The 27,035-nt window shown below is 40.9% G+C and overlaps 1 protein-coding gene across 3 annotated transcripts in view; it reads left to right on the top strand.

Moving 5' to 3' along the window:
- Positions 1 to 27,035, top strand: part of Uqcc1 (ubiquinol-cytochrome c reductase complex assembly factor 1) — an 87,745-nt gene that overhangs the window by 24,076 nt on the left and 36,634 nt on the right. For all 3 annotated transcript variants that reach the window (XM_070007147.1, XM_070007145.1, XM_070007146.1), the window contains 3 exons: positions 2,094 to 2,166; positions 9,021 to 9,078; positions 21,910 to 22,018. In XM_070007147.1, the coding sequence (XP_069863248.1) occupies positions 2,094 to 2,166; positions 9,021 to 9,078; positions 21,910 to 22,018 (240 nt within the window). The remainder of the gene's footprint in view (positions 1 to 2,093; positions 2,167 to 9,020; positions 9,079 to 21,909; positions 22,019 to 27,035) is intronic.

Below are 27,035 nucleotides of genomic sequence, written 5' to 3'. Positions count from 1 at the left end.
TGCTTCAACACTACGTTGGGTTTTCTGGTGAATTATAGGAGATAAGAGTTTCACAGACTTTCCTGCCTGGGCTGGCTTTGAACCATGATCCTCAGATCTTAGCCTCCTGAGTGGCTAAGATTACAGGCGTGAGCCACTGGCAGCCAGCTAAAATCCTTCTTTATTGTAGATATTTCTGCTTATCAGAGGCACTGTTATTTTTGCCTCTAGAGAGTATAGATATGCACAAACTTCATCAATTGCTATGACATAGTATTTGTTTATAGCATGTTTGTAAATTTTCCTATCATTTTATGAAAGATAAGCTATAAATCTTTTGTTGATGTGCTAATTTACTTAGTTGTAACTTTTTTGAAATATTTTGAAAGTTCTTGAAATACTTATTCTGGTGTGATTTGGTCTTCAGAATTATAGAACTTATTAAATTTATTTTTATTAAAATATAATTTGTAGCTAGGAGCTAGTGGCTCACATCTGTAATCCTAATTACTCAGGAGGCTGAGATCTGATGATTGAGGTTTGAAGCCAGCCTGGGCAGGAAAACTTGTGAGACTCTTTATCTCCCATTAACTTCCAAAAAAGCTAAAAGTGGAGCTGTGGCTCAAGTGATAGACTGCTAGCCCTAAGTGGGGGTTGGGAAATCTCAGGGATAGCACCAGGCCTTGACTTCAAGTCCTAGGCCTCGTGTGTGTACACACACATACATACACAGAGGCAGTTAGGTAAATTAGTATGTGGTATATCAAGATTCCAAGAGAATTCCTGGTGCCTTGGAAAGAATAAAAGATTGAGCTTGCTACTTTTTTTGAGACAAGGTCTTACTATATAGTTCAGGCTAGTTTCAAATTCTTGACCTTCCTACCACTGCTTCTTGAATGCTAAGCTTAGATTGCAGACATGTTCTACCATGCCTGGCTCTGCTTCTATATATTCATTAGAAACTTTTGTTTACACACACAGTGTTTTGTTCATCTGCAATCTGTTAAAGATAAGGAAAATATAGAAAAACATAGACATGTGCCTCTTCCCTTCAAAAGAATCATTGTTAGTTTGTAGAACCTCTGAGGAAAGATTTAGGCTTCAAAGTTTTTATTAGATTAATTTCTATAAGAACAGTGAATAAATTTTTTGGAAAATACTAAGATTTGAATTCAGGGCCTCATGCTTACTAGGGCAGGTGTTCTACCACTTGAGCTATAAATTGTTGGTGATTTTCTTAATATAAAGGATTTCAGAATATAGAGTTAGTATGGATAATGGTGAATAATATAGAGAAGTTGAAATGTGATAAATTGAGTTGGAGTTAAGAGAAAGATTTAATTTCAAAATTAAGAAAACCTCTGAGCCAGGTGCTGTTGCTCATCCCTACAATCTTAGCCACATAGGAGGCTGAGATACGAAATTCTTGGTTCAAAGCCAGCCTAGACAGACAAATCCTTGACTGTTAACCAGCAAAAACCTGGAACCTGGAAGTGGAAGTATGGTTCAAGTGGCAGAATACCAGCCTTGATTGCAAGAAGCTCATTAAGAATTCAAGCTTCACTACTGGCACATACATATAACCACAGAGGGAGAGAAAAAAAAAGAGGGAAAGAAAGAGGTAGGAGAGAGAGAGAGAGAGAAAAGAAAACCTCTTTTACCTTTTCATGCTGAAATCCTAAAATGTGAACAATGTGTGATATTGGTAGCTTAAAAAAAAATGGCCCAGCCGGGCGCTGGTAGCTCACGCCTGTAATCCTAGCTACTCAGGAGGCTGAGATCTGAGGATAGCGGTTCAAAGCCAGCCCGGGCAGGAAAGACGGTGAGACTCCTATCTCCAATAAACCACCAGAAAACCGGAAGTGGTGCTGTAGCTCAAGTGGTAGAGCGCTCGCCTTGAGCTGAAGAGCTGAGGGACAGCGCCCAGGCCCAGAGTTCAAGCCCCACGACCGACCCCCCCTCCCAAAAAAAAAGGCCAAATATCTGTGTTAATTTAAATGGCCTAGAGATAGGTTTGGATCCTGAAAAAATGTAGGATTCTGGGACTCATGTCTAATGACATTAGAACATCTACTTGATCATGTCTTGAGTTTGGTTTTATTCTCTTTGTCTAGAAGATTAAGATTGCAGCCCTGCGCATGTATACTAGCTGTGTGGAGAAAACTGACTTCGAGGAATTCTTTCTAAGTAAGTTACTCTCTGCTAGTTCTGAAAAGGAAAATGAATCTACTTTTTATTTATCCTGAACAAATGTAATGAGCTTTTTTTTCTTTTCTTTTAGTAGGAAAACCCCCCAAAGAATCCTATGTCATGTTGAAGTTTAACCAATTTACTACTCTGACATTATATTATATACACATGCACTTTAGTAAACAAGACCTATTTCACATTTGCAATGTTTTGCTTAGCATTTTTTGGGGGGGGAGGGGTCAGTTGTAGGGCTTGAACTCTGGGCCTGGGCGCTATCCCTCAGCTTTTCAGCTCAAGGCTGTCTCTCTACCACTTGAGCCACAGTGCTACTTCCAGTTTTCTGGTGGTTTATTGGAGATGAGTCTCATGGACTTTCCTGCCCGGGCTGGCTTTGAACCAAGATACTAAGATCTCAGCCTCCTGAGTAGCTAGGATTACAGGTGTGAGCCATTGGCGCCTGGCTTTGCTTAGTGTTTTGATATGGACTTTTTGCCAGGCATTCCTTTTTTAAGATTTGTAGTTTTTAATTATTTTAGATATTCCCGAAATAAGCCTTCTTCCTATTAAAGAAAGGAATGTTGAATCAGAAACATCATTTAATTTTATTTATCATTGATAAGTTACTGTCAAAAGTTTTTAGACCACCACTAGTAGTAGTTGATTATATTAATTGGAATCGGTACTTATAGGGTGATTGGGAGAATTGAAGGCATTTCCAAATTCATTCTGCACTTGCATGGCAGTAATCATATATCCTTGAAGCAGCCAACATCTAATAGGTTTATATACTGGTATTGTTCCCAGACAGATATTTTCACATAGTTATAACAACAGTGAAGAAAATTGGATATTGCTTCTATTATTGGGTAGTTTCTGGATTTTAGAAATCAAATACAAATTGTTTTATTATTTTAGCCTTTCTTTATTTGGTCAGTGCCTGGGCGCTGTCCTTGAGCTCTTTTGCTCAAGGCTAGCATTCTGCCACTTTAAGCCACAGCTCCACTTCCAGTTTTCTGCTGGTTAATTGGAGATTAGAATCTCAGGGACTTTTCTACCCTGACTGGTTTTGAACCACAATCCTCAGATCACAGTCTCCTGAGTAGCTAGGATTACAGGTGTGAGCCACTGGTGCCCTGCTTGTTATTTCACTCTTGAAGCAGACTGAGACTGGAACGTTAGTAGTACTGTTGATGTTAGAAAATACCATATTAAGCTGGGCATTGTGGCTCAAGTGGTAGAGTGCTAGCCTTGAGCCGAAGAGCTCAGGGACAGCACCCAGGCCCAGAGTTCAAGCCCCATGACCAACCAAAAAAAAAAATACCATACTAAATTATAATTCCATTTTATTGTGTAGTTTTTATTTCTTAATTATAACCAGGAAAGAAAACTTTCCTGCTTCTTTATGAGCTCTCTTCTCATTTTGGGAAAAATTAGTCCAAAATGAGAAATAGACTTTTTCTTTTTCTTTTTTTTTTCACTTAATATTTTTTTTTATTGTGAAAATACTGTACAGAGGGGTTACAATTACATGGACAAGACAATGAGTACATTTCTTATCAAGCATTGTAGCCTCCTCCTTTGTTTTCCCTTCCCATCCCTTCCCATCCTCCCCCTGCCCCGAAATAGACTTTTTCTACATGATGAATAAATTATTAAAATTAAAAGCTGTTTTTAAGTGTTTTCTTTTTAAAAATTTTTTAAATTATGAAAATCCTGTACAGAGGAGTTACAATTACATGGGCAAGACAATGAGTACATTTCTTATCAAGCATTGTTGCTTTCTGTTTCCCCTTCCTATCCCTTCCCATATCCTGCCCCCCACCCATATCCCCTCCCATCCCCCTCTTCCCCCGCTTAAGTGTTTTCTTGAATTTATGTACTCAAGTATATTCTGTCAGATTTTTTTTTTTTTTTTGGTCGTTTGTGGGGCCTGAACTCTGGGCCTGGGCGCTGTCCCTCAGCTCTTCAGCTCAAGGCTAGTTAGCACTCTACCACTTGACCCACAGCGCCACTTCTGGCATTTTCTTCTTATGTGGTGCTGAGGAATCGAACCCAGGGCCTCATACAAGGCAAGCACTCTACCACTGAGCCACCTTCCCAGTCCTCTATCATATGTTTTTTTTTTTTTTTTTTTTTTTGGTCGTGGGGCCTGAACTCTGTGCCTGGGTGCTGTCCCTCAGCTCTTCAGCTATAGATTAGTGCTCTACCACTTGAGCCTCAGCCCCACTTCTGGCTTTTTCTGCTTATGTGGTGCTGAGGAATCGAACCCAGGGCCTCATGCATGCAAGGCAAGCACTCTACCACTGAGCCACCTTCCCAGCCCCTCTATCAGATTTTTATAAATCAGGTCTGTCTTTATTTATTTTTGCTCGTCCTAGGGCTTGAACTCGGCCTGGATGCTGTCCCTAAGGAGCCTTTTTGTCCTCAAGGCTAGCACTCTGCCACTTGAGCCATAACACCAGCTTTTTCTGAATAGTTTTTTGTGGATGAAAGTCTCACAGATTTTTCTAGCTGAGCTGGCTTGACCACAATCCTCAGATCTCAGCCTCCTGAGTAGCTAGGATTACATGTGTGAGCCACCAGGGCCCAGCTAAATTGGGTCATTTTAATAACAACTTTACCCTCATATATTTGTAATATCCTATTTAGTAAATAACCCAGACATTTATTGTAATTATTTTGAAAGAATGTTTGCTAGCTATAGTTGTCTTAGTTAACTTCTAAGTATTTTATTTTTGTTGATACTGGGGCTAGATCTTAGAGCCTCTTACTAGTAAGTGCTCTACCACTGTGCCACATGCCAAGCCCACTTTATTATGGAAGGTTTTTAAGTTAATATTATTGTATCATATAGCAAGAAGTATTTAATTAAGTCTTTAACATATATCATGTTTCAGCTCAAAGCTGGTTGTATAACTAAAAAAAATTATAATACTCATAACTCACATTTGGGCAATATGTTTTTATACTTGATCCTTTTAAGAGTTACAAATGTTATGGGATGGGGAGGGCTTTTATTATTGTTTATTTTTGTTTTGTTTTCAAAAACAGTTGAGGCTTAAAGGAGACTAAGTGACTTTTTCAGGATTACTTAGCCAAGCCTTGCACCTGTGTTGTCTGGCTTAAAATCTAGGGATTTCCCCACTGTAGCATATTGCCCATAATTGAATGTAACTGTAGATTTGAAATTGCAATCATGTTAGTATTTGTGTGCTTTGTTATATGAGAATTCCTTCTGTGAGATAATATATAAGTATTATAAACTGATGTCTATACATACTATGGTATGTGTGTGTATTAGTGTATTTGTCCTAGCATTGTCCTTAAATGTAAATGAAGTGTGATACCACACTTACTTCAGATTTTTTTTTATTATGCTTCATTACGACCCATCCTTGTCACTTGAGGGTAGTAAGTTTTTTTTTTTTTTTTTTTTTTTTTTTTTTTTTTTTTTTTGTCGGTCGTGGGGCTTGAACTCTGGGCCTGGGCGTTGTCCCTTAGCTCTTCAGCTCAAGGCGAGCGCTCTACCACTTGAGCTACAGCGCCACTTCCGGTTTTCTGGTGGTTTTATTGGAGATAGGAGTCTCACGGTCTCTCCTGCCCGGGCTGGCTTTGAACCGTGATCCTCAGATCTCAGCCTCCTGAGTAGCTAGGATTACAGGCATGAGCCACCAGCGCCCGGCTAAGTTTTAAAATCAAACCGAAGTGTAACTAGTGAATAAAAAGAAGCAACTTTAGAAAGTACTGTGTGGGAGGGGGGTGGGCAAAAGATTTTTTAAAAAATACAGTAATGAAACCAATTTTCTTGTGACTTGGATACTAAAGAGATGTTGGATACAGTTGGAAAAAGAAAAGTTGTGTGTGTGTGTGTGTGTGTGTGTGTGTGAAAGAGAGAGAGAGAGAGAGATCTTCCCGTGATCATATTTGAAAGTGGACATTGCTTACTTGGATATTTATATTGTAGGGCTTGACTGTTAATAGTCCTGAGGATAGCAAGCCTCAAGCACCTGACCAGTGTCATCTTTCCCCAGCAAAAGTGAGGCTGGTACCATTTCCCAAAAATGGTATGTGAGTTACTTGTATACTCACAGTATGTTATACTTATCAACCTCTTGAACAAAATGCCAAAGTTAGAGACCATCATTTTAGAGTCAAAGTGTTCATAGATCTTGTAAGAAAGATACTTTAATCAGCACCTGTTGTTTCTAAGATGCTTTGATGATCTCTTTGTGTCCGTCATAAATGAGTATGCCCACTGTGGACACAGTCATTTGCTGACTGGTCCTTTGGAGATGAGTTCTACCTTGAAGAGCACTTTGGAGCAAAGGTAGACAATCACTAAAGCTGTTGCCTCATATGATACAATCTTAAATAACTCATAAAGTAACTTAAATTCTAAAATTTAAATAATTCACTGAACAGTTTGAGTACCTATTAAATGCTAGCCATTTTGCTAAGCATTTTGTAGGCCTTATCTCACTTAATCTTCACAAAAATTATATAATGTAAGCAGTCTTATTCTCTCATTTATTCAGAGAAAAAAACCAAACCACTTAGAAGCTAAGTAACTTGGTCCAGAGTTGTGTAACAAGTAAGGAGTAAAGGTTTTGATTGAAGCCATATTAAAATCACAATAATAAATTGATTTGATCAAATTTGGTGTTGAGAAAGTGCCTATCCTCAAAAAATAATGCACCAAATGTGCACTGGAACAAGAGTGTGGTCGTGGCAAAAGACTATCGCAGGTTTTAACTTTGAACTGTGTAAACACACTTTACCGAGGTAAAGAATCTGTTGTGGTTTTTTTCTGTTTCTCATAGTCAACGTTTGTTGGTTTTATTATTTTTTTGAGGGCCTTGTTGTGTAGGTTTCCATTCTGATCCTTGTGGGTAGCAGGAACTCCTTTATATGCCAGCTCTTTTCTCATGCTCAGCCCTGAGCTGACCCCCAGAAGGCAAAATTTGTGACCTAGGTCCAGCTGTTGGCCTATCTGTCTGTCTGTACTTTCCAGCCTGAGAACTGATTCCCTCTCTGAGGAAATTGGACAGGTTCCTGAAGGCTCCTGAGAAGCTTTGATGTAGAGGTAGCAGTTGGACAGATTGTCCTTTAAAAGTAGCCAAATTGCATTTTCCAGATTGAAAGACAAACTTCCAAGAAAACTTTTCGTTTTAATGTTTTGTTCTAGCATCCAAAAAAAGACCCAGCTTCAGATCCGGCTTAAGAGTTTCTCAGGGCTATTCTCGTTCTAGGTGGAGGGTGGTTGGCCCACTCTCAGATGGCATGTGTCTTAATAGCTGTCTGACTGGCCAGGCCAGCCTTGGGCTCTCTCCTGCTGGGCTCAGAGAGGAAGTCCACTTGACAGCTGCTGGGCACCTCCCAGTAGGCTAAGTGGAGTATTTGCTGTCATTTTATGACAGACCTGGATTCAAACCCCAGACCTGCCACAGACTTGGTAATACTGTAGATGGCTGCCAGTTACCTGGTCTTTTGGATTTGTTTCTTCTTTTCTAAAATAGGATCATAATGCTGCCTTCCAGGGTTAAAATGAGGATTGAGATAATGTATTGACATTACTGATAGTGCACTCGGCAAGTAATACAGCCCTTCTAGGACTGGTTTCCATTCTTAGGATTAGAGAGACAGTTGGAGTCACAATGAAGAATGCAGAATCAAGCAAATCTGAATTTGCTCCTAGATATCTTATTTCCTAGTTCTATGAGTTCTATGGGAGATTGTGTTGATACATTAAGAACTAATTTTCTTACCTGATTCTGGATCCATATTATGGGGATAATATCATAGGGAGGATTCACTGAGCTTATTTCATGCAAAGCTGCTATTATAACACATGGCACATTGTTAAGTCCACTATGAATTGCAAATCCTTATTAGTACTGATGGTGTTGTTTCCCTCACATATAAATTTACTTATGTTTTATCTCCTAGTGAGTCCTATTTGTTATAATTGGTAATTATGCACTATAGAACTGGCTGAATGGCAGAAGATTCCACTTCTTTCTTTATGTGTTTGAGATAGGGTCTTCCTATGTACCCCAGGCTAGCCTTAAACTCTGGATCCTCTTTCCTCTACCTTCTAACTTCTGGGATTATAGCTGTAAACCTCCAAAAGCAGCTTTCCCATTTCTTTCTTGAGTCATTGTTCCAAAACACAGATTCTGTCATACCAAATTTCCTGCTCATTTTCTTTTTCTTCATCCTCTTGAACTTTTGTGGGATCTGAAATGAAGAAGTGCTGCCAGGTTTTGTCATTACTGGGGGTGATGAATGGGCATTCATTGGGTAGTCTGCTTTCTTCTTCAGCTGCAGCTCCAACTTTTTCCTCCTAGTCAACTTTTGAATTATTCAGCATACCCATAACTATACCACATTGGATCATCTTAAAAGGAAGAAGATAGGAAAAAGTTTAAATGAAAAAGAAAAAAAAAAGCTGACATGTAAGAACAGGCAAGGTGAGGTTGGTTAGGTTTTTAAAACTCAAGCCCAGGAAGGGAAAAATACCATGGAATGACATGGAAGTTGGAAGGAACCCTTGGGATCATCTAAGCCACATTATACAAAATGAGAAAACTGAGACTCAGGGGAGAAGTGATTTGTTCAAGACCACAAGGTCTTAGGATAACCAGGCTGGAACTAGAAGGGTGGCCATCTGATTATGTTCGATGTTCTTTTACACATGGTCTTGCCTTAGGTTGCCCTTGTTCTTTGTGATAGCATCATCAGATAGCATTTTACTGCCATATATAGTAGTTGAACAAATTCTCACCAGCATTTCAAATAGAGCCAGTATGCCTTTAAATCTTACATATTTATACTTTATTGTTGTTTTCTAGGGTGTCAGATGCCCGACACATTCAATTCATGGTTTCTTATAACCCTGCTTCATGTCTGGTAAGTGAGCAATTTAAGTGAGATTGCTAAGTATGGTTGTGTGTGTGTGTGTGTGTATGTGTGTGTGTGTGTGTGTGTGTGTGTGTGTGTGTTTAAACACTGTTGACTTGTAAGATAGAGCCTTCCGCAGGGCTCAGTATATGAAATGGCAGTTGTTCAGGCATAAAAACTGTTCCTTTCATTTTAATAACTGGGGTCTTGAAGCATATTTTTATTAAAGGTCAAAGCACAGGCTCAGAAAGAAACTAATATTTGTAAGATTTTGTTTTTTTCCAAAAAACACCTAAGTAAGTGAACAATGCTATCAGTATCTCTCAGAGACTCTGCATTTAGATGGAAAGTTCTTTGCTGGGGCTGTTTTAGGAAAGTTCACATTTACGTAAAAGTGGTTTGAATTGTGAGAATCCGTGGTCATTTTCATTGCTGGTCATCAGAAACCTATAACAAATTATAGCACTGACATTTACTTCTGTACCTCTTAAGATGTGCATACAGGTTAGAGTCATGCCAGGTTTGTTGCATGTAAAAATATTTAACACCTTAGACAGTATATTTTTTCTTCAGCTGTGATGTAAGTAGCAAAAGAAAAAAATCAATTTTTCATCTACTGTTACACAGTATTAAAGGTCAGAGGGATAGAGGAGTTGTTAAAGTGGGGGTTGGGGTATATATTTTTTGAACTGCCCAATCTTGGGAAAGTAAATTCAAGAGAACTAGGTTTACTACTTTAACCATAGTGAGTATCTGAGGAACGTGGGGAATGGCTGCCCTCTCAAAAGCTCCCTTGTTTGAGGCTGCCTTCGGCTGAGCCTTGCATCACAGGACTGACTACTATATAAAGACATTTGGTCTTGATCACCTCTAAAATGTTTCTTCTGAACTCACATCATCACTGACTTTGGCTGAGGGCCCTTAGGTGGCAGTTATTTTATGGGTTTTTTGTTTTGTTTTGTTTTGTTTCCTTCTAAGCCACTAGTTTATTGAGTGCACGCTATGTTCTAGCACTTTGCTGGGATCTAGGGGTAGTCCTCAAGAAGCTGTAGCCTAATATTAGAGAGAGATAAGCTGGGTAAATGGACAGTTATAAGTCTGGATGGCAAAGTTCTGTAGTGATGAAAGTTGAGTTTATGGGATCAGAGGGGAAGCTGCAGCTATCAAAGCCCTTCCTAGTGCTACCTGTTAGTTCTCTTAATATGCTGTGGCTTTCAGTCAGGCAGCTGAAAAGACATACATACTACCTTCCTTTGGTTGTCACTGTGAGGAAGGGAGGGTGCAGAGAGGAAAACTGGATATATTGAGGAAAACTACTTTTTCAAGAGCTGAGGACTGCAGAGGTGGCACTGTAGAATTACTCACTGGAAAGGTGGGAGGGTTGAGAGAAGGCTAAGCCGTTCCCAGAGGAGCTCAAAGATAATATTCAGAGCCTGTATGAAAGACTCTTTATTACCTATATAGCTAGAGGTATCAGAGTGGTAGAGGGAGTGGATGGCAAAATAAAACATATAATCCCTGTGACCACATCCCAAGGTCAATACCTGACTAATAGCAGCTGGGAGAGCCTTGAAACTACTTGTAGTTCTTTCAAGTTTCCAAAGTATGCCTACTGAGCCTTCCTTGTTGAGGCTGGTTACATTTCTCAAGAGGAGTGGAGTATATGTACCACCAGTTAAGGAGAGGAGGAATGTCATCTGGGTCCCCCCTCCACCCTGTTCTTTCTTAGTTCTGTTGATCTGCAGGTTTTGGTGGACTGAATCAGTAGCTCTTTGATTAGAATGAACAAACTCTAATTGAGGACCTACTGTGTGTTCAGGATTATACTGTGTTGGAGGGAAGGCTAGGGTATGATCTAGACCTTCAAGCAACTTGACTGGAAAATGGATGTAAATACAGATCCCTATAATGGATGGTAATGGAATGCTGTGCCCACGGCACAAGCAGGTACTATGGTAACCCATAGAGGTGGAACTAAATCCAAATTTAGTGACAGGGCTGAGTGTTAAAGAGTTGCTCTGTGGTAGAGGTAACATTTGAGGTATGCCATGAAGGGTGAATTGAATTACTCTCAGACAAAAGGTAGACAGATTACACTAGAGCTATCAGGAGCAAAAGACAGAACTTGTACATAGCATGGAGCCTTTGAAGACAGCCAGTTGTCTGAAGTGTTTTGGGCAGAATTGTGGAGGGATGTAGAAAGGGTCACTTAGGGCCCATTGATGCTATCTGATCCTCCAAGACTTGAACAAGTCTTCCTTCTAGAGAGGATTAGGAAGAGTCACAGAGCTGCCTCAAGTCTATGGAGAAATTATGTTCCTCTAGTTCTGTTCTTTTAGCATGAAACTCCAGTACTATGTTTTAGGGATGGCCAAATCCCAAACTCAAAAGCTTGGTAGACTTGCTCTAGATACAAGGATTGAAATACTTCTTGGAGGTAGAACTGTGAGGTAGGAGGAGGCTTAGAAACAATCACAAATCCAGGCACTGGTGGCTCACACCTGTAATCCTAGCTACTCAGGAGGCTGAGACCTGAGGATCGCAGTTCAAAGCCAGCACAGACAGGAAAGTCCATGAGACTCTTATCTCCAATAAACCATTCAGAAAACCAGAAGTGACACTGTGGCTCAAGTGGTAGAGTGCTCGCCTTGAGCTGAAGAGCTTAGGAACAGCGCCCAGGCCCAGAGTTCAAGCCCCACGATTGACCCCCCCAAAAAAAAAAATCACAAAATAGTCATAACCACCTTGCACCCCTCCCCCTGCCTCTGCCAAAAAAAAAAAAAAGCCAACAAAACCTGACTCCTAATAAAAATATTCAGAGAAGGCAGACTTTTCAGTTTGCTTGGGTTCCCAAGGGTGATGATTCCTGTTTTACTTATCCTACATGATTTTTCTGGTTCCACAGTGGATTGGTATTTAGGACTGGGGACCTCCTCTCAGCCCCCAGTTCCCACAAGGCATTCATCTGAGTTTGCAGCTGTGATGACTGTGAGTCCATTGTCTTTGCTGAAAAAGATAAGAATATTTACTGTAGCTACTGAGAGGCTGCTGAGTTACCCATAATCCCTACATGCACTTGAGAATAGCAACCCTCCTCCTCTTTACCTTGGGTAGTGTCATTGCGAATCCATTCAGGCACTCATACCAGAAATTTAGGAGTTCTCCTGGACTTTTCCCTCACTCTCTTCACTCACTGGGTCAGTTGCCAGTCATCTAACTCAAAATCTTTTGACTTTTAATCATGGGAACATTTTACTTTTTTGTGTACTGATACTAGAACTTGAACTCAGGTCCTTGGCACTGTCAGCTGGCATTCTACTACTTCAGTCACAGCTCCACTTCTAGCTTTTTTGCAGGTTAACTGGAGATAAGAGTCTCATGGGCTTTCCTGTCTCTGCTGGCTAAGAACTGTGACCCTCAGATCTTAGCCTCCTGAGATCTGGATAGGTGTGAGCCAAGGAGCTAGAACATTTTACTTTGTTACCTAGTATGCAAATAGGTATCCAGTACAACAGTGTCAGATAATCTCTGAAACTTCTTATTCTATTTGAATTCATTTTAAACAGAAATTGATGCTGTCACCTACTAGGTTAATTTCAGTGAATTATAAATGGTCTTTGGCCTCTGATTTTCCTGTCCATTCCATTGGTCTTTCCAATATAAATTGAATCTTCCTCCTCAGGTTTCTTGCATGGCATTCATTATGTCACTATATATGGCCTATGCTGCTACTACTAGTCTCATCTGACAAGCTCCTGTGTTTCCTTGATTATCTAGTTAAGGTATTGTCTCTCTAAAGCTTTCTCTTCCCTCTGAAGACAGTTTAGTCTCTCCTCAGTGTTACCTTAGTTTTTTTTTTTTTCTTTTTTCATTTGATTTTGGTGGTCCTGGGATCTGAACTCAAAGCTTTGTGCTTGCTAGGCAGGTGCCATACTGCTTGAGTCATTTAAAAAATAAACCTGAGCCTGATGCTGGTGAACAATGCCTGTAATCCTAGATATTCGGGAGGTTGAGATCTGAGGGTCATGGTTTGAAGCTAGAGTGGGCAGGAAAGTCTGTGAGACTCTTATCTCCAGTTAACCAACAAAAAGTCAGAAGTAGAGCTGTGGCTCAGGTGATAGATCACTATAGTTGAGCATAAAAGCTCAGGGACAGTGTGCAGGTCTTGAGTTCAAGCCCTAGAACTGGCATATGCACATGTGCTTACACACACACTCATACACACAAATAAACAATCATAAAAAATTTGAGCTGAATGCTGGTAGCTTATACCTATAATTCTAGCTACCAGGAGGTTGAGATTTGAGGATCATGGTTCAAAACCATACAGATAAATCTGAAACTCTTATCTCTAATTAATCAGCAAAAACTTGGAAGTGGAGGCATGGGTCAAGTAGTAGAGCACTAACTTTGAGCAAAAAAAGCCAAGTGAGACAAATCCAAAGTTGATTATGTGAACTGCCCCTTGTGCAATTCTTTGCTTCCTGCTTGAGTGTCCCTTCTGGCTGGCCATGGGAATAGGGGTCTCATCCTGATGTCAACAGCGTAGTAAGCCCTTACTGATAACCAGTTTAAGGTGGACACTATATATATTACTTGGCAATTCACTATCTGTGTTTTGGTAAACTCTTAAAATAGTACAGGGGTTATGATGTATATGTTATATCTGAGCATAGGAAATGGTCAAGAACAGTTACAATGGCCTTCTGGGGACTGGACCCTGAGAACATTGGTTTGAAGTGTCAGAGGGGAAGAAGACATTGTAAACTACTGCTCACCAAGTTCAGGGACAGAAAGATGGGAGGATGATAACCAGAGGAAGAACAGGATGGTAGGGAAGCATTTTGTTGCTTTTTAAAATTTGAGATGGGAAAACTCTGGAAGAAAAAGCCTCTGGGAAAGAAGAAAAAGAAAGCAAAGTGAGACCAGTGCCTTTTTCAGTCCAGCCAGTCAACTTCCCTGGCAGACACTGGCAGCAAGAGTCTCTTTAAAACCACCATGGCAATTTTGATGTAGCTATAGGGCATCTGGGTTCCTGCTGGATTCCATCAGCTCTAGACCTGCTATATATGGTGTGCCCTGGCTGTCTGCACATCCTCTTTCTACTTCCCCAGGGCAGAGTTGCTCTGCTTGAACACCCACAAAGGTTTTGTTTTGTTTTTCAATCCCCTCAAGCCAGGGGTCGGTGCAGCAGCATTTTCTCAGCATTGTACAACCTAAGTGCACTAGTACCTGCCCCCCACGAGTGTGTTCTTTACAGTAGATCTGACAGGCAGGCTGTACACCATGTGAAGCTTTTGGATGTGGATAGTTGTTGAGTGAGATTGCTTCAGGAAGTGCCTCACCCTTCTTGACTGTTTGCTACAGACTACCTTACGATCCCTATGCTACCCTAAAAGGATTAGACCTCATAGGGAGGGAGTTAAGGAAACCAGGTGGAGATAGCCATGTACATAGCCCTGGGAAAGGGTCAGTGTGCCAGCTCACAAATGAATGAACCATTCACTAGCACACTGCTGGGGCCTGAATGTGGCTCATGAGCTCTGCTTTCTTGGCCACAGCTAGTGACAGAAAAAAGGAAACAAGGTTCACAAAAGTCCCCCTTGGGATTCCTTCATAGCAGCGTGTGTGACAAACCTGCCCAAGTGCCCACTAATCTTCATTGAATTCAAAGTCAGATGCCCTAAGAGTAGCTTATGAACTGAACTATCATGTGGTGAAACAAAGCCAAAACACAACTGGCGTTGTCAGAGTGCCCAAATAGGGTGAGAGAAACAGGATGTTCAGGGCTACCAGTACATAGCAGGAGGTCAGTATCGAGAATAACAAAAATTCTCCCTGTCAGAGAATGAAGCGAAGTGGAGGAAGTCATGGCTAGGAAATTCTCCCATTCCTTTTAACACTCCAGACAGTGCTGTTGTCTTCCTGCTTATCTTACTTAGTGGGAGGAGGCTCTCTTGGTGTTGTGCTTTCACTGAAAGGTGGAAATAGGATGCGAGACACTCACTAGCTTGGGGGGGGGGCGGGGGGGGGAGCTTTTCCCTGCTGTGTAGCCTCACGTTACTTAACCTCCTTGGTTTCTTTTCCGTGGAATAGGGACAGATACAGTGGATAAAATGATGGTGTAAATTCAGAAAGATAATGAATAAAAATAATCAGGTCTTATCTTAAAGGACATAATAAACAGTAGAACACAGACCATAAGGTAGAGTCACCATATGTAGCCCTTTGTTATTTGAGGCACCTTTGTCTTCTGTCTCTGCTTGCCTTTTAGAGAGATTAGGAAGCCCATCAAGTGAAGGCTTGAATGCTCCTTTTTTTTTTTTTTTCCTTTACTTTGCTAGCTGGGTTATTTTCCTTCCTTATATGTAAAAGAAATCAGTGTTATTTATGAGCCACTGGAATCGCTGAGAGACAAGGATAGTACTGTGAAGCTTAAAACCTTGATAATAAATTGTGGGTTTTAAGAACATCATCAAGCAATTGGAACAACTCCTAAACAGAAAATAGTTTATATACAGATTGAGTCTATATTCAGAGTAGGTGGTTTGTAAATTCTTGTTAAGTGAATGATTAATTATATAATATATGAATTTTCTAGTCTAATCTTAGCTGCTAAGGAAGCTGAAATCAGGAAGATTGTGGTTCAAGGCCAGTCTGGACAGGAAAATCTTTTTGAGACCCCCCCTTCTTAACCAATAGCTGGGCATGGTATGTGCCCATCATTTCAACTACGACAGGAAACGTAAAATGGGATTGCATTTTAGGTGTGAGCCAGGGCAGTAAGACTACCGAAGGGGTATGGTTTAGAAGTCGAGTGCCTGACTAGCATATGCAAGGCCCACAGTTTAAAAAAAAAAAAAAAAGAATTTTTTGGTCACGTACCAGTGGCTCATGCCTGTAATCCTAGCTATTCTGGAGGCTGAGATCTCAGTATCATGGAATGAGGCCAACTCAGGAAGACAAATCTGAGAGGTTCTCATTTCCAGTAAATAAGAAAAAAAGTATTTTATTATTAGATAATCTCTTTTTAATGTTTACTTTGCTTTTTTGTGTGGTGGTGGTGGTGCTGCTGCTGCTGCTGCTGCTGTTGCAGCTGCATCTGGAATTTGATCTAAGGGCCTGGGCCCTGTCCCTGAACTTTTTTGATCAAGGCTAGTGTTCTTATCACTTGCCACAGCTCCATTTCTAGATTTTTCTGATTAATTGGAGGTAAGAATCTTATAGATATAATGCGAGGGCTGGCTTTGAACTGTGATCCTTAGATCTCAGCTTCCTGAGTAGCTAGGATTAGGTGTGAGCCACCAGCACCCGGCTTAGGCTGGCACTCTTATCACTTGAGCCACACCTTCACTTCTGACTTTTTGGTGGTTAATTGGAGATTAGAGTCTCACAGACTTCCCAGCCTGGGCTGGCTTCAACTGGGACCATCACAGCTCATCTTCCTGTGTAGCTAGGATTACAGATATAAGCCACAAGAGCCCAACTAGTTAGGGATTTCTTATTAAAAATTTTTTTTTGAGAAAGAGTCTCAATGTGTAGTCTGGTCTGCCTGCCTCAGAATATTGGGGTTACAGATGTATGCCACTATACCATCTTCCTTTTTAAAAAATTATTATTTTTTTTTATTGTTGGTTATGGGGCTTGAACTCTGGGCCTGGGCTCTGTCCCTCAGCTCTTCAGCTCAAGGCTAGCACTCTACCACTTGAGCAACAACACCACTTCCAGTTTTCTGGTGGCTGATTGGAGATAAGAGTTTCACGGACTTTCCTGTCTAGGCTAGCTAGCTTTGAACTGTGATCCTCAGATCTCAGCCTTCTGAGCAGCTAGGATTACAGGCATGAGCCACTGGTTGTCTGGCCTACTTTGTATTTTTTTTAATTGTGAAAATACTGTACAAAGGGGTTACAGTTACATGAGCAAGGTAGTGAGTACATTTCTTATCCAGCATTGTTGCCTCTTCCTTTATTTTTCCCCTACCATCCATTCCCTCCCACCTCCTCAGCTATTACCCCCTCACTTTGTATTAAGAATAAATTTTATATTTTAACATGGAACTGCCCCCTCCCCCCAAAAGCCCCAAAGTCATGTCAAATCAGTGATAAAATAGGATTTTATTTTTCAACATTTAACATCAGCATTTATTATGAGAAATGCATTCAGAGTGTGAGCTGAAGTAGAGCTGTTGTATTCTCTTGTTTGACCAGTATTCTATAGGATGTGACATATATTGGTTTTGTTTTGCCTAAAATGCTAAGATCATTATACCTTTGGGTTAGCTATTTTGAATTTGTTTTATTTGTGTGTGTGTGTGTGTGTGTGTGTGTGTGTGTGTGCGCATGCACACATGTGCACACGCACATGTGTTTTATTTGTGTGTGCGTGTGTTTGTGCATGCTGGTACTGGGACTTGAGCTCAGGATCTTGAGCTCTTACTTGGGTTTTTCACTCAAGGCTTGTGTCTGATACTTGAGCAGTACCTCCACTTCTGGCTTTTTTGGAGATAAAGAGTTCCATGGACTTTTCTGGCTGACTTCCATGCTCCTTCCTCAGATCAGCCTTCTGAGTAGTAGGATTACAGGTGTGAGCCACCAGCATCTGACATTTCTTTTGCCTTCTAACATATCTTCTCTTTCTCTGGATGGTTCAAAGTGTACTGGAACCTCTTAGCTGTATTTTTCTAGACTATTGTCTTTGAATCTCACTGGGCAGGTTTACTCTATCCTGTTAAGCCATAGTGAAGACAGGAAGGAGACTTAATTTTAGTTACTGAGTACTAAACAGAAGGTGTATACTGAATATGATAAGATTCCAGGTCAGGTGACCTAGGATTTGGCACTCAGCTTCTTTCTGAACATTCAAGGCAGTTGACTACCTAAGATGTGGGTCCAACTTTCACCTCTGCTGTTCTCTTGAAGATGAACACAAAAGTTCTTTATGACAGTACTATATTTCTGTTCTTAGCTACATGAAGAATGACTCACAAACTTAGGACAAAAATCGAGCCTTCAAGGTTTTGGTTAGCCAAATATGGGTGCTGTTAATTACATAGCCCTGTGCATCAGAATCTTATTTTCCAAATAGAACTCATGAGAATTCTTAGTACATTTGCTGATGATAGGAAAATTGATTCTTGGTTTGTTTGTATAATCAGCTCCATACAATGAAATTTGGTGTCCAGCCTTTTATTTGAAAAAGTTCTGCAGGGGGGTAAATCTGATCAGGGTACATTGTATACATTTATGGAAATATTACAGTAAAACCCCTTTATACAAATAATACATGCTAATAAAAACTTCCTTTTTTCTAAACTGTTAGTTGGTTAGTTAGGTGCAGGTTAGAACAGACTTTGTTGGTTACATATTTCCCAAAAGGCATTGCAGTCTTTAGTTGAATTTTAGATCAGACAATTGTTTTTTTGGTGCTGGTCCTAGGGCTTGAACTCAGGGCCCGGACACTGTCCCTGAGCTTTTGTGCTCAAGGCTAGCACTCTACCACTTGAGTCATAATTCCATTTTTGGCTTTTTGGTAGTTTCTTGGAGATAAGAGTCTGCACTGGCTGGCTTCACACTGCAGTTGTCAGATCTCAGCCTCCTGAGTAGTGAGAATTATAGGCATGAGCCACTGGTACCATCTTATTGTCATAGTTCTAACAAAGTAAGTATTCACCAAAGTTGTCATTTTCCAGTTCTGGTGACAATATTGTTGAGGATGGGAAGAAAGAGTTATCTTCTCTAAGATTCATCTGCCATGAATGCCAGGGTACTCATCTTATTACATCTCTTCTTCATGGTGGCTTACCATTGTCTGCTTAGTTCAGGAACGTTCAGACTTTTTCTTAGTATGCCATTTCAAAGCCCTTCATTTTCATTTTTCTGGCTTCATTTTCCTGCTTCTTTTACACTGCCCTTTCACAAATCTACATATTTGTTGTTCGTTTAACGCTTCTGTGGGTCTGCCTTTGCATTTAGTGTTCTATCTGCTTGGCAAGTCTCTTTATCTACCTGTCCAACTTCAGCTCATCCTTCTATGCTTCAGGTTTCATGTCTCCTTTTCCATGAGGCTCTCTTTGATCTCACTTAGCCAGAAGTAATCTTTTGGAACTTTTATTGTGTGTGTGCATGTGTGTGTCTGTGTCTGTGTCTGTGTCTGTGTCTGTGTCTGTGTGTCTGTGTCTGTGTGTGTCTGTGTCTGTGTCTGTGTGTCTGTGTCTGTGTGTCTGTGTCTGTGTGTGTCTGTGTCTGTGTCTGTGTGTCTGTGTCTGTGTGTGTCTGTGTCTGTGTGTCTGTGTGTCTGCTTGCATGTGCACCCATGTACGCGTGCGCACGTGCATGCTTTCCCTGGACACTACCCCTGAGCTTTTTTGCTCAAGGCTGGCTAGTACTCTATCACTTGAGCCACAGCTCCACTTCTGGCTTTTTTGTAGTTTATTGCAGTAAGAGTCTCTTCCCAGGGGCTGGGAAAGTGGCTCAGTGGTAGAGTACTTGCCTTGCATGCATGAGGCCCTGGGTTCGATCCCTCAGCACCACATAAGCAGAAAAGTCCGGAAGTGGCGCTGTAGCTCAAGTGGTAGAGCACTAGCCTTGAGCTGAAGAACTGAGGGACAGTGCCCAGGCCCAGAGTTCAAGCCCCATGACTGACCAAAAAAAAAAAAAAAAGAGTCTCTTCCCAGGCTGGCTTCGAACCGTAATCCTCAGATCTCAGCCTCCTGAGTAGCTAGGATTACAGGGGTGAGCCACCACTACCCAGCCCATTATTGAAGTTTTCTCTTCCCTCCCTCCCCTCCTTCCCCTTCCTCCCTCCCTCCCTCCCTCCCTCCCTTCCTTCCTTCCTTCCTTCCTTCCTTGTTTCTTTCTTTCTTGTGCTAGTCCTGGAGCTTGAACTCAGGGCCTAGGCACTATCCCTGAGCTGCTGCTTCTTTTTTTTTTGGTCATGGGGCTTGAACTCTGGGCCTGGGCACTATCCCTGAGCTGCTGCTGCTGCTTCTTCTTCCTTCTTCCTTCTTCCTTCTTTCCTCCTCCTCCTTCTTTTTGGTTATGGAGCTTGAATTCTGGGCCTGAGCACTGTCCCTCAGCTCTTCAGCTCAACGCGAGCACTCTTCCACTTGAGCCACAGTGCCACTTCTGGTTTTCTGGTAGATAATTGGAGATCAGAGTTTCACAGACTTTCCTGCCTAAGCTGGCTTTGAACTGTGATCCTCAGATCTCAGCCTCCTGAGTAGCTAGGATTACAGGCGTGAGCCACAAGTGCCCAGCTTCCCTGAGCTTTCTTTGCTCAAGGTTAGCACTCTACCACTTGAGCCATAGTACCACTTCTGGCTTTCTTTTTATGTGGTACTGAGGAATCGAACCCAGGGCTTCATCCCTAAACCACATTCCGAGCCCTATCACTGCACTTTTCTCTTGGGATACTTGCTGCATTTTCTTTTCTGTCTATTGGTATGTGGCATGTTTTGTCTCCCTCAGGAGACACACTACTCCCTGAAAGGCGTTTCTAGTTTTTGCCATCATTAATACTACTTATCCAGTCAATCACACAACAGTCAGTGGAAACTCAATCCATTCATGTGTGAAGTGTCAGTCACCTTGACAATATCTTTATTTGGTATTATCTTTTCAACCCAGATAACCATTAGAGCCAACCATTATCTGCAAGGGCGATGGAACAGTTTGTGCTGTGAAACCCACAACACCTCACCTCTTGTTGATGTACTTAGAAAGTTTATGGTCTGAGAAAGTCTGGACCTTTTAAACCTCAGAAAGCAGGTGTATTAACAAACTACAGAATTTTCAAATAAATGAATTCCATTACCTCACTATTGCTGGATGAATTGGCCTCTGACAACACTTAAGCATCAAAATACACACAGTGCCTTTTTCAGGTGAGAGGCTGACATGAGCAATTTGATTAACTTTTAGGAAAGTCTCATGAAAAAGGCTGAACTTTTCCCTATGTGCTTCTCTTGAAACATGCCCTGTGTCATATAAAGTAACCCTATTCTGTTTCATTATTGTCCCAAAGTATTCTTAGGTACTAACTGGGTTCAGGGGTTACAAATTTAGAATCACAATATCAACAAATCCAATTAGACATCAGAAGTCATCCTCTATCAGATGGGCTGTGATCCCAACAAACATTTTTTTTTCTCTTTTCAGTAACAGGCAAATTTTCTACATTTTTAAGTTATCCATTTCATTAATTAGGTCTTTAGACACTCCTTGATTATAAAGATTGTATTTTTGCTGGACTGGAAGTATAGCTCAAGTGGTAGAGCATCTGTTGTGAGCAAAAAAGCTAAGCAGAAGTGCAGTGACCTGAGTTCAAGCCCTGGTACAAAAATACATACATACGTATACATACATACATGCATAAAATATTAGATAAAACAAGAGGATGACTGATCAGTGTTGAGTAAATCTTTCCTTCTATGGCCAACCCCTCTTAGGTCTTTGTTTTTTGTTTGGTTTTGGATTTGGTTTTGGTTTTGTGACAGTCCTTAAGCTTAAACTCAGGGCCTGGGCACTGACCCTAAGCTTTTGTGCTAAGGCTAGCATCCTACCATTTGACCCACAACTCTACTTCTGGCTTTTTGGTGGTTAATTGGACTCATGGACTTTCCTTCTGGGGCTGGCTTCAAACTGAGATCCTCAGATCTCGGCCTCCTAAGTAGCTAAGACTAGAGGCATGAGTCACTAGTGCTCCACTAAAAGTTTTTTTTTTTTTTAAATAAGGTTACTTACAGTTTTTTGTTTCAGTACCCTTTGCTAAAACCATTCTTCAGTGAAAATATATAATAATGAAAATACAAACAACCAGTGACTGTGTTTTCTTCCCACCTAGGATGTGTCTAGTCAGAATGAAGCAGGAAGGTCGGAGTGGGAAATATATGTGTCGCATCATCGTTCATTTTATGTGGGAAGATGTTGAGCAGCGTGGTAGAATCATGGGGGTAAGTGTTTGCCATCACATTCTGGTCCTGGACAGCTGTGAGGACAAGTTGCATGCCTTGAGTTTGGGGTTTTTCTGATTTAGAATGGCCTTTGGGGTTTCTCTAGAGGCTGCCTGTGTCATGAGGTCATTTAGCTGGGGTAATTCTGCCTCTGTGGAGACTGACATGTCACTGATAATTTATGTGTTTATACACATGGTTGTGGCTTGTTGGCATGAGGGTGTGTGTGTGTGTGTGTGTGTGTGTGTGTGTGTGTTTGTGTGTGTGTGTGTGTGTGTTTGTGTGTGTGTGTGTGTGTGTGTGTGTGTGTGTGTGTGTGTGTGTGTGTGTGTGTGTGTATGTGTAGATGGGATTATAAAGCCTAACCCGTGGTGATAGGAGTAAGGGAACGGGTTTAAGGACACTATGCTTTTGACACTAATTTAATATTTTAACTAGTCTAGTTTTAATGGAAATATTTGGTATGAAGCTTTGAGTCATTGAGACCTGAAAAGCAAACTTTTGTGTGGGGTGTGTGTGTATGCGCACACACACACATGAGTGTGTATGTGTACCAGTCCTGGGGCTTGAATTCAGGACCTGGCACTGCCCCTGAGCCTTTTTTACTCAAGGCTAGTTCTCTACCACTTGAGCCACAGCTTACTTCTGGCTTTTTGGTATTTAATTGAGGATAAGGGCCTCATAGACTTTTTTGCCTGGGCTGACTTTGAACCATGATCCTCAGTCTCCTGAAAAGCTATGATTATAAGCATGAGCTCTCAATACCTGGCCCCAGAGCAAACTTCTTGATCACTAACTTCTTGATTATAGGCTGATGCCTATAATGTTATTTTCTCAGGAGGCTGAGATCTGAGGATCACTGAAAAAGCTAGTCATGGAAAAAACCAAGCTACGGTATGAGACCCTGAGTTCAAGTCCCAGTACCAGCCCCCAAACTAAAACAAAAGTGTATTAACATAACTTATGCACATTATTCTGAGTCTTTGCTATTTCATTCACTTAATATATAATAGATATGTCCAACTGAATCTGAAATCCCTTAATCATCATTCTGAGTCCTTTCTATTTACTTTCTTCTAAGAAGTATCCATTTTTTCCATTTTGGTGTATATTTTTGAAGACTTCCTTATGTTATTCATTGAAGCAAAACAGCAACAACAACAAACTCAAATAACACTAGTAAAATCGCTAAGCTGTAGTATTGGATTTGATAAAGAAACTACTTTAAGGAGGAAGGGGTTATTTTGGCCTCAGGGTTTCAGAGGATTCCTTCTATGGTTGCTTGGCTCCATGAAGCTATGGATCATGGCAGCAAGAATGTGTGACAGAGCAGGTTGCTCCCTTCATGGTGGACAGAGAACAGAGAGAGACAGAAAGGGTCCCTGGACCTTTTCTTAAAAGTAAAACCTATGCTGGGCGCTGGTGACGCACACCTGTAATCCTAGCTACTCAGGAGGCTGAGATCTGAGGATCACGGTTCAAAGCCAGCCTGGGCAGGAAATTCCGTGAGACTCTTATCTCCAATAAACCACTAGAAAACCGGAAGTGGCGCTGTGGCTCAAGCAGTAGAGCCCTTGCCTTGAGCTGAAGATCGCAAGGACAGCGCCCAAGCCCAGAGTTCAAGCTCCACAACCGACAAAAAAAAAAAAAAAAAAAGTAAAACCTATGTTTTACTTTTACTTTTACTTTTATAATTCACATATGCTTGTGCCATTGCCTCTTGGCATCATGTGCTTTTTCTGTATAAATTGTAATCTTTTAGATGATCATGGGAGGGGATAGTTGGCCTTTGGGAACCTTAGTTGAGGGTTTTTTTTTTCATATTTTCCTAATATCTCTGATGGAACCGGTATATAGGAAGCTAATGGCATGAATTTGTCTTTTAAGTATCTCTGTTGACATTTACACATCATTCTCTGGGACAACAGACCAGTGACATTTCATTCAAGGAAAAGGAAATGTATTGAAGTTTCAGTGGCTATCATCATTATCATTCATTTTGAAGTCAATATTGAGCTCTCTTTGTAATTGCCTTCTTTGGCTCCTGTTTCATTTTTCTCACTGCTGTGCCTGCTGGCTGTCTTAGTTGCCCTGAGTGAGATCAGCAACCTTTAAGCTATTCACACAGCTGGTGTTCTCCATGCCCTCGGTATTTGCTACCCAAATTTTGTGGCAGCACATAGTAGACATAGGGTGGGGTTGGCTGTTTCAGATCATCCCATTCAATGATGACCCAGTGATACCCTCTAGCTAGCCAAAGCCTTGTCTGACCGCCAGGAAGTTATGCAGTGAACCTGTTTTTCTTATCACTGTTGACTAAACTCTCCTAGAAGTGGGGCCACTAGAACCACATGGGCTACAGCTGTCCCATCTTAAATAACTTAGTAAGCAATAAATTTCTGACTTCTGGACCACAATAATCTTTCAATTGCTCCCCTCCCCCATGAATTTCTCATGGACCTCTGTGTAGCCATCACAACAGTCAGCACCCTATGAGTTACTTTGTATGTAATGTTTCTTTTACTTAACTATAAGCTTTATAAAATCAAGAAACTATCTGATTCAGTGTTTTGCTTATGTGGCAGACATTAATTGGTAACTGCTACTTTTCCAATGAACTTTAGCCTCTAGAATTCTGTTTTTTTTGTTTTGTCAGTCTTAGAGCTTGAACTCTGGGCCTGAGCACTGTCCCTGAGCTCTTCAACTTAAGGTGAATACTCTACCACTTGAGCCACAGGGCCACTTCCGGTTTTCTGATGGTTAATTGGAGATATAAGTCTCATGGATTTTGCTGTCCAAGCTGGCTTTGAACTGCGCTTCTCAGATCTCAGCCTCCTGAGTAGTTAGGATTACAGGTGTGAGCCACCAGCGCCTGGCTTAGAATTCTGTTTTAAAGCTAACTTATTTAATCACATAAATCCTACTTGATTAGGATCCTGTCCAGGTGTACATCTAGGGCAGTCCTACAGGAGTCTTTTTTTTTTTTTTTTTTGTCTCCATTCTAGCCAGTCATTTTTAGAATTTGGGTTGTTCTAGGTAGGGTGCCAACCTATTGGAATGTGCTACGTAAGTGTCTAATATATTTTATGTGCCTACAATGCACCTGAAGATCTTGTTAAACTATAGATTGGGGTTCAGTAGGTTTGGGGTGGAACCAGAGAGTCTATAGTTCTAACAGGTTTCTAGATGTTGCCAGTGTTACTAGTGCTGCAACATGGAGAAGGGGCATCCACACAAATGCAGAGTTTTAGGTGATTCGGCTAATATTGCTTTTTAAACTGCCTTATCGAAGAGAAAGGCATAAGCTTTGGTTTAGTTCCAATGATTATTTTATTTTATTTTTTTATTTTTTATTTTTGGTCGGTCGTGGGGGCTTGAACTCTGAGCCTGGGCACTGTCCCTCAGCTCTTCAGCTCAAGGCGAGCGCTCTACCACCTGAGCTACAGCGCCACTTCCGGTTTTCTGGTGGTTTATTGGAGATAGGAGTCTCACGGTCTCTCCTGCCCGGGCTGGCTTTGAACCGCAATCCTCAGATCTCAGCCTCCTGAGTAGCTAGGATTACAGGCGTGAGCCACCAGCGCCGGGCCCAATGATTATTTTAAAAGATGATGATTTAAAGATAGAATTTTTAGGAAATGGAGCTATGGTAGAGTGCTAACCTTGAGCACAAAAGCTCAGGCCTCGAGTTCAAGCCCCACAGCCATCAGAAAAAAAAAAGGAATTTTTAATAAAAGTTAAAAGTAATTTGGGAGATTACAGTTACTACTTTTCAATTATATTTAACTTGATCCTCCTTCCCAACCTCAAAATATAAATAGACCTCCTTTGTATAGGAAAGACAGTTGTGTGGTAACTAGTTGTGTGTGTGTGTGTGTGTGTGTGTGTGTGTGTGTGTGTGTGTGTGTGTGTGTGTGTGTGTGTGTGTGTGTGTGTGTGTGTGTGTGTGTGTAGGGGATCTCAGTCTTCTGTAAGTAAACAATTTGAACCAGTGGGACATGTAGCTAGATAACAGTAGTAAGCAGCATGGAACTGGTCTGAGCTGCTTCTCACTGTGGTTGGCAAATGTTTCCTTTTCTAAGCTTCAGTTTCTTTATTGAAAACAAAAACCAGGTGGTAGTGGTAGTGGGGTACCTATGCAGTTTTCAAGTTTCTTTCTATAGCTTTGAAAGCCTATGATTTGAAGGTGGTAATTTGCAAATCTATCTCTGTGTTATTTGGCATCCCAGGTGTGCCTCTAAAAGAAAACTCATATAAAAAATAAATTTTATAAATCCAATCAAATCATTGTAGTGATAATTTTTTTTTCTTGCCAAAGAATTCTTGGAGGCTGTTACTTTAAATGGATTAGTCTGGGACCGATCCAAGACCAGGAAGGCCACTAGCAAGTTCTTGAATCAGAACTTTGAATGAGGAATGTCTTTGAAATTAGAATTCCAATGAAGCACTCCTTTGACACTAGGATTTCTCATAGGTGGGAAAATTTTGACTTTACAAGTTTTCCTTTTTCTCAGCTTTTTAGGTATGCAACTATTGTGAAAAATGGGTAGATTCATATGTCATTAGTGAGGCAAGTACAAAAAGCATGTGTTAAATTTGAAGTTACAAAAAAATGACATCAATAATTTAGTGTTCTGACTTTTTAAAAAAACATTATTTGTGATTTAAGCTTATGAATTAGCTGTGGAAATAAAGTTCATTATATCACCTCATCTGGTCTTGTTTTATTTCATTAACCAGTTCTTACAAACCTTTGTGAGTTGAGTTGCAGCTGAAGAGGTTGGAGACCGTTTTTCCTTGGGCCCTTGCCGCACTCCTGAGTGTTAGTAAGAGCAAGAACTGAGACCTGACACAGCTGTAAAAACAGACAGCGCCTTTGGCCTCAGCACTTTCTCCTGATGCAGGCAGATTTCAGATGTAAATTTTACCCTGCCTCTCTTACTAATGAAGTAAGTTTCTTTTGCTGGGTTTGCAGCCAGGTGTGTCCAGTCTTGTGGCTAACCAGGGTGCTTTACTTCAT

Source organism: Dipodomys merriami, unplaced genomic scaffold, assembly GCF_024711535.1.
Source record: "Dipodomys merriami isolate MVZ:Mamm:240054 unplaced genomic scaffold, mDipMer1.0.p SCAF_7, whole genome shotgun sequence".
In the NCBI taxonomy this organism is placed as follows: Eukaryota; Metazoa; Chordata; class Mammalia; order Rodentia; family Heteromyidae; genus Dipodomys; species Dipodomys merriami.
The sequence above is the reverse complement of the archived record's forward strand: the minus strand, read 5'-3'. Positions and strand labels throughout refer to the sequence as shown.